The following is a 14,348-nucleotide window of genomic DNA, read 5'->3' on the forward strand; positions in this document are numbered from 1 at the left end:
TCTCAGAGTAAATAGACATTTGGACATTTCCAGCTAGGAATTGTGCTTTCAATAAACACAATTGATGCATATACATTGTCTCTTGGCAGCTAACACTCCTGCCCATCTGTTGGGATGGCATGGTGCCTACACAAAAGTTGGTTGGACCGTTGCCATAGGGCATAGATGACAGGCAATGATGGGTTTAGCTGGGCAGCCTGAGCACTGGATCCAAGTGCCATCTCTGCTGTAGGAAGCCCCTTCCATGTGCCAGCGCTGCCACATTGGAATGACATGCCTCCTTACACTTGATCACACATGTTGACACTTGGGTGCGCTTAAGTGCGTTAATGACTGAAACGATGCCTTTCACCTGGCTCCCTTCTTTCCACCCCCTTCCCATTCTGCAGCGCTGCTGGGTTTTCTGCCCACGTTAATGTGAAGTTGTGTACAATTTGTTAGCCAGGCCCAGCCACAGAATGGCGTTAGTGGTGTCAGAAATGGAGGAAGTTTTTTTGTTATGGGACATGCTAGTCCAGCGCCAGACATTTCCAAGCTTCATCTCAGGTAAGTCTTTCTGTGACTCACTGAAGAGACCTCAGTGATGATAAAGATGCAGCACTATATTGATCAGAATCATCTTTCCAAATGAAAAAAATGCTACACCTTGTCACTATGCCAAACACAGGACAATTAAAGATTTCTGCACCATCCTCTGTTTCAACAGAATTGGCCACGCAAAGAGGCCATATGGTCTGGATTTTGTGGCTGTTCCACAGCATCCCCAGCCCCAGATGCAGGAAACACCTCATTCTGCACTAGGGAAGAAGGTGCCAACAAATCACACAGAGGTGCATGAGCAGGAACAGCCCTTGCTCTTACATGTAGCATTAACTTCTGTGGATGTCAGGCCCAGGAAAACTCCAGCATCACCCAGAAACAACCTCAACTACAGCTGCTGCAGATCCCAGTGACAGCCCCACATAGTCCGCAATGGTGTTTCTTAGCTTTGGTCCTTGTGAGACCCTGTTCCTAACACCAGATTTTTAAGCAGCCATACACTCCTCCTCCACTCAATTTAAACACACATATTGAAAAACAGAGACCTAATAGGTAAAACTCTTCCCTACTGTGACAACAGATCAGAGATAAAACTTGTGGTTTTGCAGTCCATAAAGAACGTTCAGGCAGACAGACTCAACGTGATGGGTATGTGCCTACAGCATTTTTAATTTTTAATTATTGTTAGTTATAATTATCTGACTGTGTCTGAATGAAACCCAGCAATATGGCTAGAATAGATTTTGGTATTCTTGTAATTTATTAGCTTTGTAGCTACGAATAATTAAAATTTAACAATACTCCAAGCACCATAGCAACATTTTTTAAGAAATGCTAGCCAAATCTGCTAGGATAACTGACTAGGTCTTTTTCAGATTTTAAAGGAGGACCAACATTAGAAAAAAAAAATGTGTGGTGGTGGGGAAAGGTAGATAACACTCTTAAGAGCCTATCAACAACCAAAATGCAGACATATAAATCCTGTTTAAAAGAAAAATTAAATTTTACTTGCAGAAAATTAATTCTACACATAATTTTGTGGGTGCTTCACATGAAACTTAGAAAGAGCTTGTGGTTTGTTTCCAGCAAGAAGCTCCTGGTGTTTAACATCCAAGTCACACATAAGTTCTGAAAAACAGCAAAAGTTATGTTAAGTGAAAGTACTGCCTTGAGATAGAGCCACATTTCAGGTCCCATTCCTCCTGCCATCCACATAGTCCCCTAGGGAAAAATATTTTCTGCAACCTCATCAAAATACAGTGGATTTGCTTTTCTCTCACTGTGTGGACACTGGAGCCCAGAAGCACTGAGATTATTTCACTGTTGCAAGCACATAGGGCTGTTTGGAAGAAAAATTTTGCTCCTATTTAAGTAAGCTTTCTTGATGCCCCAGGAAGTAGATAAAGCTCATTTTTCAAGTATGAGCTGGAGACATTAACCACTAAAAGATTTTGACTGGCTGGGTACAGACCCAAAATTGCTTAAGTCTTTCTTCAGTGCTTTGACCACTGGAGGTAAACCAAGCCCTTAGATGTAGCCCTGTAGACTCACCTGGGTACAGGTGGGTCATACACAAGCTATCAGGCTCTCGTTCTCCCCATGTGCTTTAGGGGACACTTGTACCCAGATGGCCCCAAGGACCACTGGCATGAGGAGCTGGAGATGTTGCTCCTCCTTGCTCTACCCCCAGGGAAGCCACCACAGGTACGGAGCAGCATCTTAACATCCCCCATTGAGCAACATCAGACTGTGGTGGCTTGCTGCGGTGCCCCACTCACCTAGGCAGGATGCAGCCCTCTATAGGAGACACATCTAACATTGAGCTGACATGAAAAGCAGACATAAAAAAAGAGAAAACCTGCTTAGAGCTTGATCTGCTGTAATCAGCAGAAAGAATCCCAAGGACTTTGATGTGGACCAAATCAAGCCCCTGGAGGATGTTAATGGTAAATCATTATTAATATAATGAGTGCAATTTCTGTGCAGCAGCTCATGCCTGTTTATGGATATCTGAAAATTGCCAGCTTTTCACATAAAATAAAATGAGGAGGGAGACAGACCACAGTGTTAGCCAACGAGCCATAGTAGCCACTCTTCTTTCGATAAGTATACATTTGAAGAAACTGGGCACTTAAAATGACAGCAAATTCCTCTGGTGAAACTCCCTTAATTTTTTGACATATCTCCAAATCTGAACAGGAAAGAAAGCCCTTTATTCATAGCAGGCAATAAAACACCTGAACACCTGTGCTAGGAAAGACCTGGCAGGTATCCTGCTCCCTTGGTGCCTGGATTATTCGCGCATTGTTTATTATATCCCTCGCCTTAGTTTTCATCAATTTTAATATTTAGGAGGCAACAGTATGATTAACAGTATCCAAGTAAACAGCAGGAATTGATCCTTTAAATACAAATATTTCATTGGTTTTGTGATGGCTCCATGGAAAAAGCAGTGAGGCAAAGGAGTACCTCTGAAAATCCTCCGTAAGTTTCCTCTGAAAATCACTGCTCAGTCACAATTTGCCTAATATAATTCTTGATGCAAGCAGTTGAGGAGGTGTATTTCTCAGCTATGAATAACACCACGAATATAACTCTCAGCACCCATTACGTGTCATAATTTCCGACCCATCTTTGGTGTTGGCAGGGCTACCTGCTAGGTTTTAAATAGTAAAGACCAAAATTTCAGTTGTCAAAGAGATAGTTCATCTCCCATGTCTGGATGCCCTGTGTGCTGCTGTGGCTCCAGCTGCCTGTGAGAAGCAGGCATGCCAGTGGTGGCCAGTAGCTCCTAACACGGGTCCTAGAGACGGGGCTCTGTTTGAAAGTGTTCCTTCTGCCCTACACGTGAGGAACCCCCCAAACCTCCACCTCTACCCCTGTTTCAGTAAGCATGTTTCAGCAGGAGGAATGAAATACCATAGCCTTGGTGTTCTGTACATTAGCTGTAAATTTACTTTTTTCCAGGAGATTTTCATTGTATTCATAGCTGTCACTCTGACAAACTGAAGATGTGAAAAACGCGGACCTGCCAGCATTTCCTCTTCTGCCCTAAGGGTACGTGGGGTTATCACACATACATGGTTTTTTGTGTTTCATACTTAACCTTGCCATGTTTTCTTTCCTTATTTCCAATGAGATAAGCAGTTAAATAACATTTTTTTCTTTTCTTGTGGCAATATCATCAAGGTAACCTCACTGACACATCGCTCCAGATTCACACCAGAATATCCACCGTTTAGAAAATGGGCTCTTCGGAGATTTTTTATGCCTTGGTTTTATGGCTCCATCAGATGGTACAAGCTTCAAAGCATAAATCTATATTAAACTACAACTACTAGTTCAGAAGGGAAAAGAGAGTTTGATTGCTTCCAGAGCATTACGCTGCTGAAGCAGTATATGCACCAAGCCCTAAAAGTATGTTTACAGTGGCAACATTTCTCATCACATAGCATACATGTGCTCTTCTGGGCTTACTTGGTGTTTACCCTAACTGTTTAAAGAAACGTTCACAAATCAGCGGCGTTAATTCATGCCACTCCATGACATCTTTAAAAGTTACATTTTCCCTGTGCTGCCTGTCATTTTCCCTACTCTCCTTGTTTTTCTTGCTTTTCTGTAAGCACCCCACTCTGAATTTCTTCTTGAAATAGTTGAATGCTCAATTTTTTAAAAAGTATTTTCAGTGGTTTCACTTAAAAGTACAAAGAAGTAAAACAAAGTGTAGGTTCAGATTTTGACACCAGTTATTTTATGCCAATGGGAAAGCAAGATCAGAACTGAAAAATTGAATTCATCAAGCAGAACTCCTTGATGGATGGTGATTTGCCCACATAAGAACAATTGCACAGTTAAGAGACTGAAAGGTTCATGCAGATTTAACCCTAGCTACCAGCTGAACAACTGGTTCACTAAAATAATATTAAATCTTCATTACTCAACAAAACCCAACAGTTGAGGAATTTAGAGCAGGCAGCTTACGCATCAGAAACTGACGAGATAATCATGCCAAGGCAGACTAGTTCAATAGTCTTGAGCATTTCTAACTGATTTATACACACATTTTGTGTCCTCCTTGGCTCAGGTATTTGAATTAGTAAAATCCCTGGCATCAAGTAAACACAAATTTCTGAGTCACCACTGAAATATGGACTAAAACTGTGCAGTTAAGTATTGAATTTTCATTCAGCCAACACCATTCAAAACTACTCGTGTAATTATTATGAGCACAGAAATTTTAAATGCATACAAATTCTGCATAAAAACCGGAACATTATAACCATAATTTATCTTATTAAAGCTGCTATTTGCAGCAATTTTGCAATGCACAACACTTCAGAATTGAAACACTATGTAATTAAAACTGTTAATTGCAAAAAACGGGCTGCTGTTAAGACTATAATTTAACAAGGTTCTCTTTATTTGAGCATCTGATTTTAAAGGTTAATGCAGTGACCTAGGAAGCTAGTGTGCCCATTTTAATTGTGTTGGCATTTTGACCAAACACCACTTTAAAAGAAAAAACGGAGGAAAAATCAGAGCCATCCTTGTAAGCTACTGCTGCCTTCATGAAACGTTCATAGTGAGCACACACAAATCCAAAATCTGCTGACTTTATTAAAATATTAACAAGGTATAGTTAAAACTTTTGTACACTTATGCAAATGAGGTTGCTAGAACAAGGGAAAGAGGAGAGTCCCCTGGGAGAAAAAAAAATAAAATCAACAAAGTGAAAAGATCAACAATCCTTCTACAGCATGACAGCACGACACAAGAGGCAGCAGCCTGGGAATTCAGCAAGATAAATAAAAACCCTCCAAAGTTTAAGTAAAACAGCGTTGATAAAACTAATAGATTTAAATGAGGCATACGGTACCATTCTATAAAAAGACAGCATTTGCCAGGGGACATTAGCAATATTTTGGTGACTGTGCTACACAGGTAAGATATACCTGAGGAGGACATCCAGTCCAGGCACCTCCCTGCGAGCTCTTTGGGAGGGTAAGCTCTAGTGGTCCATTTCCCACAAAGTCTCAGACACACATGCCATGGAGGCTTCAGCACCTATGTGGGTTTAGCACCAAAGATTCACTGTGATTTAAACCCCAGCCCCACCAGCATGGCTCCAAGGTGGCCCCTGGGGCCAGGGCCCCAAGAGTGGCTGCAGAAGCATGCCTAGGTCAGGGTCTGGCCCCTCCAAAAGGCTGGCTGCACCTGGGAATGAGTGTGGGCCAAGCATCGGCTTTGCAGGGCCTAAAATGGTTGTGTCTGTGACCCCCAGTGCCCGCCAGGGAAACTGGCATGTAATGCCTTGTTTGCAAAACCTGAAGCTTATTAATGTGCAAGTGCCTTGGTGAAGCCTCTAATTAAGCATTGTGTTCAGCTGCATCCACGCTTTGGTCTCATACCTTTGTAGGGGAAATTCCTTTACTTCTGACTTAACAGTGAGGGAGGGGAGGGGGCAGCCTGCCATTTGCTTAGTCTTTGTATATTAATCAGTGCCTAAATTATTAATAGAGAAAAAGTAATTATTTACAAGGTGTTTGACGTAGACATGTCAAGATGTAGCAACACTACTGTCAAGAGAAATACTCATAAAGAATCATCATATCTGGCTTGTCTTTTTTATTTATTCCAGCCATGCTCAGAGACCCCTTTGTCCTGATAGCACCAGGGAGGCAGGAAGAGACTGAGAGAATGTTTAAGGGTGGAAGAGATCATACTGAGGGTATGCACCTTTTCTAAATGCTGCACAAGGGTGATGGTTGTACAGAAAAATCAACAGCTTTAGCTTTGCTTTTACTACTCCTGTCATAAACATACCTGAAGCTCTGTTTGAAAGAAGAACTTCTGTGGGCACTGGGAACAGTCATAAATTTTATCTTCCTGCCCGTGGACTGCAAAGATGTGCTGCTGCAGTTTGTTTGCCTGTACAAAAACTGAAACACAGTACGATTAGTTAAGATTGCTTCACAGAAGGCATCTTGTCTTGAACTACACTTTTACAACTGCAAAGACACTGAGAAGCCCAAGGATATCTGCCAGAGAAGTGCTGATACACTTGGTTCAGCAGAATTTCTTTACAAGTAGTCAATTTAGAGTCTCCAGTCTGAGAGTCAGCTTACTTCTAACAGAGTCTAAATCTTGTATGGATTTTTGATATTTCACATAAGGCTAACACTGTCCATGGATAACTGGAAGAACTTAATCATCAGACCAAAGAGAAGGACGTTGCTGCTCCTGCAGGGAGCCCTGAGTCCATGGCAGGTACATCGGATGCATTTTTAATGCAGGACAACTGGGCCAGGAGAAGCCTTGATGGCTTCTGCACCATATTTCTGGCAGACACGTGAATCTGAAAGGGCAGCCTTGTCACAATTTTTAGACCTTTTAAACGGGTTGTCCATTCAGTATTAAAAAAAAAAGATTATGGTTTAATATCACAATTATCAGAGCTTCTGCATTATGATTTTGAATTGACAGTTATTCTGACTTTATCAAATGAAATTTAGAAGTGAAACATATTGAACCCCAGGCTTTAGCTGGTTAAAAATACATCTCATTTAATTTTTGTCTCATTTTATATGAATGATCATCAGTATGTGAAAATAGCTTGTTCAGCGGAATGAAACACATGTACTCATAGAGTTAATTTACAGCACATTTCAGGAAAGGATAAATTACCTTCAAGCTCACACAAAAAGCAGGTTGTCAAGTTGTGGGCCAAACCCTAAGAAGTGAGGTTTTGCTGTATTCCCGCCAAAGTTAAAGGAATCACAGGTGCTGCCATGCCCCTTTACTGACAACAGGTCCACAGTCACCCTATGTGATCTTCATCTCAAGCAGCTTGGAAACATAGATGTTAAATTGTGTTTTGAGGAGCATATAAAAGCAGCCCTTAACATGCATCCTGCATATCCTTTAAGCAAGATCACCCAAGATCATTTGCACTGATGAAACAGTTTAAAATTAAATACAGGGAAGGAATACCTAGCAAGCCCTCAGAGAGGAGTTAGAAATGTGCCACCATAAGCAAACTGGCCTTAAAAAAAACTCTGAGAAAGCAGCTAGCAAAACTATACAGTTGTAAGATTTGGTGTTCTCAAACCTTTACTCACATGAGCCTCACCACCGTGAGTGGACTATAAGCTACCTGGCCTTTAAAGGGTCCTTGCTCAGGTGAATAAGGGCTTGCAATAGCAGGTCCATACCTTGTAACTCCCACACTTGGAAATGCATCGTACCTTTGAGCCACAAGCTACAATTTAAAAGGCTTCAAATTGTGGGGGTCAATGCAGAGCCTGCTGCATGTGGCAGTGCTGCTTTTCAGAGGGAGCCCCAGTTTCAGACAGAAGATATTTTGAACATTGCCAAGCACAGTATTTCTTTCTCTCAGAAAAGAAATACGGTATTTTACAAATCCACCAAGTGTCATTTCTTGATCAAGCCATGCACGCTGAGGCTTGTCTTGGCCTCCCTCTCTTACCTGTGAAACAAACAGGGCATTTGAATGTGCCTCCCATCCCCTCAAAGCTGTGCTCAATCAGGTGACACAGGAGCTTTGCCGGAGAGTCAAACATCTGGTTACACAGCTTGCACTCGTGATTGATGCCTTCCTCTGCAAGGTTCAAATGATACAACTTGTTAGTGACACAGCAGATTAGTGTCCAGGATGCAGCAGTCAGTGAGAAATGCCCGAGCCGGTGCACACAACTTCAAGGACCCACAGATATTTCTGCAGCTCCAGTCTCATCAGAAAAGCAGGCCAAGCTGCTCGTGCAAGGTGTTCAGGTGTACAGCCCCCAGTCATGTTTAGGGGCATTGATTTTCAGTTGTGATGAAAGCGGTGCTGGGGTCAACCCATCAGGAACCCACGCACCTGCTCCCAGGCTCGTGACAACACCGCACTGCTTCACCTCACATCCTACCACAAAGGGAGAGCATCCCTGCGCTGGGTATAGATTATTAAATAGTCAAACAGCATTTAAAATTAATTTAACAGTGTGAATTCAACCAACAACACAAAGTGGGCTGAAATGCCAATTTCACCTCAGATTACACTGCAAATATCCAGGAGAGGAAGAAACTATCAGAGAATAGCAGGAGCCCAGAGCAGTGTCAATCTTAATTTTATATCTCTTGGCTTTTTCTAAGTTGAAGAGACCATTGCAGGTATTTAAATGCCATTTGAAAGTGTAATTTCCACATCATATATCTTAAGCACTGAATACTCAGGGTTCATTTTAAATGCCCCTTTGTCCTAGCTGAACTCATAGGGAAATAATAATTATTACTATTGTAATAATTTCAAGCCTACCACATTTGTAAGATGACATGTTTCTCTGTTTACTGACATTTGTAGGTTTGGGTGCAGTTAGGCCTTTGTTTTTTTGAGGTAATGAAGCCATATTAAAGCAATTTCCACACATAAAATGGAACAATCCTTTAGTGTTCCTGAAGAGAAGGAGGGAGTCGTAGAAATTTATGTAGAAATTTACGTAGAAACATAATGTACAGTTTAAATAAAACAGAAAACACCTAAGGTTTAATAATTTTGCTGTTTATTTTCGTAAATGCTTCCTGAAAGTGTGTCTTTTCTTCACTGTGGTAGCACATGCGAACATCTCCTGAAAACATATTTTAAAAACTAAGGAAATTCTGTCTTTTGAGGTACATTTGACTATTTTTATATCTTCAAATCTCACCAACTTATATTTTTAGTTCCAAGACACCTAAGAAATTACTACATTTTACCATGAATTAATCTCTTGCCAAATGCATTTGCATCTTGCAAATAATGCAAGACTTCAGAAGCATGGTCTTTTCTTGCAATTGCTTTAAATTAGCTTTTTACATCTTCAAAAGGGCTATTTAGAGGGAAATTATTGTTTTCTATAAGGCCTTTGGTACTCTCAGTATCCCAAAGGGAGATAGGTGCCAGTGCAGGGAAGCAGCGGGGCTCTGTGCAGGGCACCGGGCACAGCCTGTGCCCAGGTGCATGGGTGCCTCTCACACGTTCGCACCTTGGCACATTTGCAGCTGGAGGCAATTCCCAGAGTACACAGGCCTTGAAGAGCCCTCCATGCAGTGTGAAAAATAATAATTAAAAAAAATTTAAAATCTCCATGCAGAGCCTTTTGCAGCCTCAAGGCTGGGTGGCCTCTGGAAACCTGTGTGGCAATGGGAGCTTTGCCCTGCACAGCAGCGGTGGCATGCAGGGCAAGAGCAGGTCGCTGATAGCAAGCACTGGCACAGATGCTGTGGTGGGGAGAGGGGAGGCAGGATGGGGAGAAGTAAACGGGCAGGTTGGGAAGGGAGGAAAGAGTCAGGAACAGAAAGATGAAAGGTTGGAGGATCCATGGCAGCAGCTCCACAAATTCCATGGGCAGCCATAACAAGGGACTGGGATATCTCTGGGACGCAACGAGGTTTGCAATTTTCTGTTTGGGCAGCCACCACAGAGGGACACATCGCCCTCTCTGATGGGTGGGTCTCAAAACCTGACCCTCTCTCCCCACTGTAGTGTAAGGCTGGCTTCTCCCATCAGACCCTTTCCTGAAAAGTTTTGGCTTTATGCAATCTTTGCCATCTGCTCCAGAGGGGCAGAAAGATGGGGAAGGGTTACATGCCTTGGGCTGAGCATCCTGAGCACGCCCAGCCACACAGCTATTTTACATAGCAACCAAATGCCGCAATAAACCTGGAGAGGACAAAGCAAGTAGTGGGGGGAATGGAATGAATTCCTTCTACAAATAAATCAGAGAAACCATGTTTTATATTAATTTTCTACCCTTCACACACTGGATATTTGGAAAACAGTGATTCAGGTACAGTCTATGGTCCTGTGTGAGCACGTGTGTTCATAAATACGGACAGATACATACTGCTGATTAGACAACTGCTCCTTTTGCAGCCTAAATACCTATAATTTCAGGAAAATTAAAAAAAAACAAACTACCACACCAAAAAAACCCAACGCTCAGCATTTCAATTGAAGTGTATTCTTACAAGCTTGGCATGTTTAATTAGCTAACAGAGATTGTGTATTTTCTTGGTTGATCCCTGCAGTATTTTAAATAGTTAAACCCATAACAAACAAACTAAAATTCGAATGAAAAATAGTATAACATAATGGGTTCCTGCAGATCTGGAAATTTATCCCACTCGAGGCAAGACCTTTTGATTTGCAAATCCACTTCTGAATTATAAGGCCTTCTCCTCACCGGTGGGGGTTTTTATTCCACTCCCACAGGAGTCCATTATATGTTTCTTGTGTCTATAAACCATCCAGTAAGAAAAAAGGGGGAAAAAAGTACCATGGTTAGCATGACAAACGTTTCTCTTTTCATGCTTGTGTATTCAAAATATGAAAATGCCCAAAGATATAGATAGAATTGCTGCTATAATCACTCTCTCCTCTATGGAATTTTACAGCGTATTATTTTACACAGAAACACGGCACATGTATAGGGATACTCAGTCACCTTTGGAAAATAACTTCCTTGAATTATATAAGATCATATAGGTGTATGCAAGGCGGCTTTTGACAATGCAGTGTGACAGCCAATGCTCCAGTCAAACATGTAAAGCTGGGCACTAGCAACACAAACCATATAATAATTTCTCCCATTTTTATCCCCCCCCCCCATTTTTAAAAACATGGCAAGCATCTATGAGACCTACATAACTCAAGCAGCCCCTCTCATCTGTAAAATAAAATGCAGATTTTTACAGCTTGCTGTGCTACATCTTCTTCCATTTCTCCATAAGCATATCTGTGCGGGGATCAGCTAATTACAGGACTAAACAAGCAATGCACAGCAAACAAGAATCTTGGGTTTCTTGCGTTTTTTTTTTCTGAGCTCAAAATAATACGCATTAATTTTACACTCCATTTCTCAAAAAAATAATAGGATGTGCTCTTTTTTAAAACAAGCAGGCCTGCTGGATTCTGTCAGGCTGAAACTATGTCAGGCCAAAAGAGGAACAGAGCGCTTTGTGTAAAAGTATCATGGGGAGATGATAGTATCCTGTAATGTTTTCAGTACCTACTTTTGTCTCCAAAAGCATTTGATCCCTGGCAGACACATACTTATTTCCATACTGGTCTTGAGGGAAGCTGGTAGGAATGAGAGCTGATTATCTGAATCCTGAAGGTGAAACCTGGGTGGTGCCCACTGATGTCAAAGGCAGGCATTTGTATAAATTTGGAGGTACGTAATTTACTGCCTGTTAGTGAGGATTAGTGAGTTGCACAGACCCAGCTGAACTGCAGTGGCAAAGCACGGTGCTCATTGTTCACAAGTTCGAACACATTTGCAGGATAGTTTTAAATATGTTGGTAGGGTCCTTGTAGCACTTATACTATCATTCTGCCCATTTTAGAGTGGGAATATGCTTCTCCATAAAGCTATTTCTGCTGCAGCAATGTGCATTTAATACATATAACAATGAGTCTCTAAGCCTCTAAAAGGACCAACACTAGCAGCCTCCTGGCGAGGATGAGATATAATTAATAATGTTGTATTAAACCAATATACTGTATCAGCTGTATTTCTAATTGTAACTATATTAATGGCAATATAAAAGTACACATTAACACCATCATGTACCAACCCATTATCACACCAATAACAAATAGGAGATTTGAACAATAAAAATCAAGGCAACGTTATCTTTACTGTTAGTTAAAACTTCTCTCTTCAACTCGATTTAATAAAACAAAATTTTCCCTTATGGAATAACCACAATAGTCCTGATTTGAGAGATCGTGTAAGACAATCTGATGCTCGTCTCTGACAATATGTATGTCCCATGCTACAGCTTCCCAGACCAGTATATTTCTACTCCACTTCAGCAAATTAAGACAATACAGGGGAATATCTTTCCTGTACTCCGATGTACACATCCATGAGTTAACTGCACTTTTAATGAACTTTGAAATACTGTAATTCAGTGTAACAAAGCATTCATATACTGCATTCACAGAGAACCTTCTCTTGTCCATTATATCATAAATCTGGTAGAATTAAATGGGCCATGTGCTCTAATTATAGTAGAAATAAATAGAAATTGGAATGAACACAGGGAAATAAAATGAAAACTGCATGGAACCATTCTGTTTATGCAATTCATTTCCCAGTAAATAAGTAAGCAAAGGGAAAAAAATTATAAAAAAATCAGGAGCTTCCCCAGTAATTTTTCCATGTGGCTGTGAAGGAGCAAGGGGCTAGGACCAGAGTAGGATAACAGTGATGAACACCCCCTCCAAAACAAAGCTTGCAGAGAACCACTTCAACCCCTCCCCTGGCTGGCTCCACTTCATCACTGGTTTTCATTAAAAACAATCCAGCAACGGATGAAAATCCAACGTCTGAGAACATGATGAGACTACTACAAGGGGATGGCAAATCTGCAGATGCTCACATTGGATGAAGATGACATCTGCTGAATAGATGACATTTCTTCATCGCCATTGCTGTTTAAGCCCCCGACCTGCTATACAAACCATTTGGACCACATCGCTTCATTATGTTATTGTAATTAATCCCAGAAGACATAGCCAAGCCCCTCCCTTGTCAGTGGGGCAGCTGCAGGGCAAGGGGACCCTGCGCTCCTGCCCCAGTGTGGGCCAGCAGCATGGAGCTGCTCTGCAGCATGGTCTGGGCGGTGAAAGGCAGTGGATTGATGGTGTGGCAGCAGAAATGTCACCTGGGGAGCTGGGTGCCATCCTCCTAGGGATGCTGGAGGTCAGTTACTATGGCAACGCTGAATGAGCTCAACCTTGTAACTGACCCTTATCTTTTTTTGATCTGTGGCCCACTTGGGACCTTGGCTGGAAATCAACTGGAAAATAATCTGGTCACATATCAGAAAGAAAACTATTTATACTTATTTATCCAGGTAGATCTCATATCTCCTTTTGACGACAGGCAGACTAAAGACACCTGTCATGTTCCCGCAGCATTTCATGCGGCTGTGCAGAAACGTCCAGCTCCGCACTGCGAGAAACCATGCCAAACCCCTCCGCCACCACAAAACACACACACAAACTGCCATGGATATCTGTGCTCATGGCTCTGCTGATATATTGCCAAATATCTTGCCTTGCTTACAGCCCCTGACTTGCCCCTGTGGATAAACATACACCTACACCCCGTCTTGGATGGTTTAATATTTTATGTTGCTATCTGTTACTCTCATTCTTTTGTGCTTTATCTCTCTGCTGAAATGTGATTCTGCTTTGAAATATATTTATATACTCTAGAATGGCACAACACTGATGTCTTTTATGAACTGAAGATTGTTTAATAAAATCTTGCATTCCTGCTTCTTCCTTGTGACAATTTTACTATTATAAATCTTCAAGGGATATGAGAGCTGTCCACTGTGATTAGAAGCACCACTTTAATGAAAAATGATAACACAGGGACTTGGATTTTTCTAGAAATTATGTAAGGAAAACCAACAAAAATACAGAGAGTTCCCAATGTGCATTCGTGTGTATTTTTGTTGGTTTTCCTTGCATTTGCATTTGGATGAGACTCATTCAAATCAGTTTGGTTATTCGGAGTTTTCCAAGGGATGGGCAGCCCGGACAAGGGGCTGACAGCACAAAGGGGCTGTCACTGTTGTCCAGCTGGGGAAGCTCTCTGGGGAATGGGATTTAGGAAATCAGGGAAGAAATTAGGAAACAGAAGCCACAGGACCTGCTGGCAAACACAGGTGCTAGAGGAAGCGCCTATGCATTCCTGGTAACAAGCTCCAAGGCTTCTTGTGATGTACTACTAATACACATCTGTGGCCTT

The 14,348-nt window shown here is 41.7% G+C and overlaps 1 protein-coding gene across 4 annotated transcripts in view; it reads right to left on the bottom strand.

Moving 5' to 3' along the window:
- ZNF423 (zinc finger protein 423) overlaps positions 1-14,348 on the bottom strand; it is a 234,545-nt gene that overhangs the window by 15,854 nt on the left and 204,343 nt on the right. For all 4 annotated transcript variants that reach the window (XM_075101562.1, XM_075101561.1, XM_075101564.1 and 1 more), the window contains 2 exons: positions 8,027-8,158; positions 6,364-6,479 (listed from right to left, as the gene is read on the bottom strand). In XM_075101562.1, coding sequence (XP_074957663.1) covers positions 6,364-6,479; positions 8,027-8,158 — 248 coding nt within the window. The remainder of the gene's footprint in view (positions 1-6,363; positions 6,480-8,026; positions 8,159-14,348) is intronic.

This window comes from Phalacrocorax aristotelis, chromosome 8 (assembly GCF_949628215.1).
Source record: "Phalacrocorax aristotelis chromosome 8, bGulAri2.1, whole genome shotgun sequence".
NCBI classification, from domain to species: domain Eukaryota; kingdom Metazoa; phylum Chordata; class Aves; order Suliformes; family Phalacrocoracidae; genus Phalacrocorax; species Phalacrocorax aristotelis.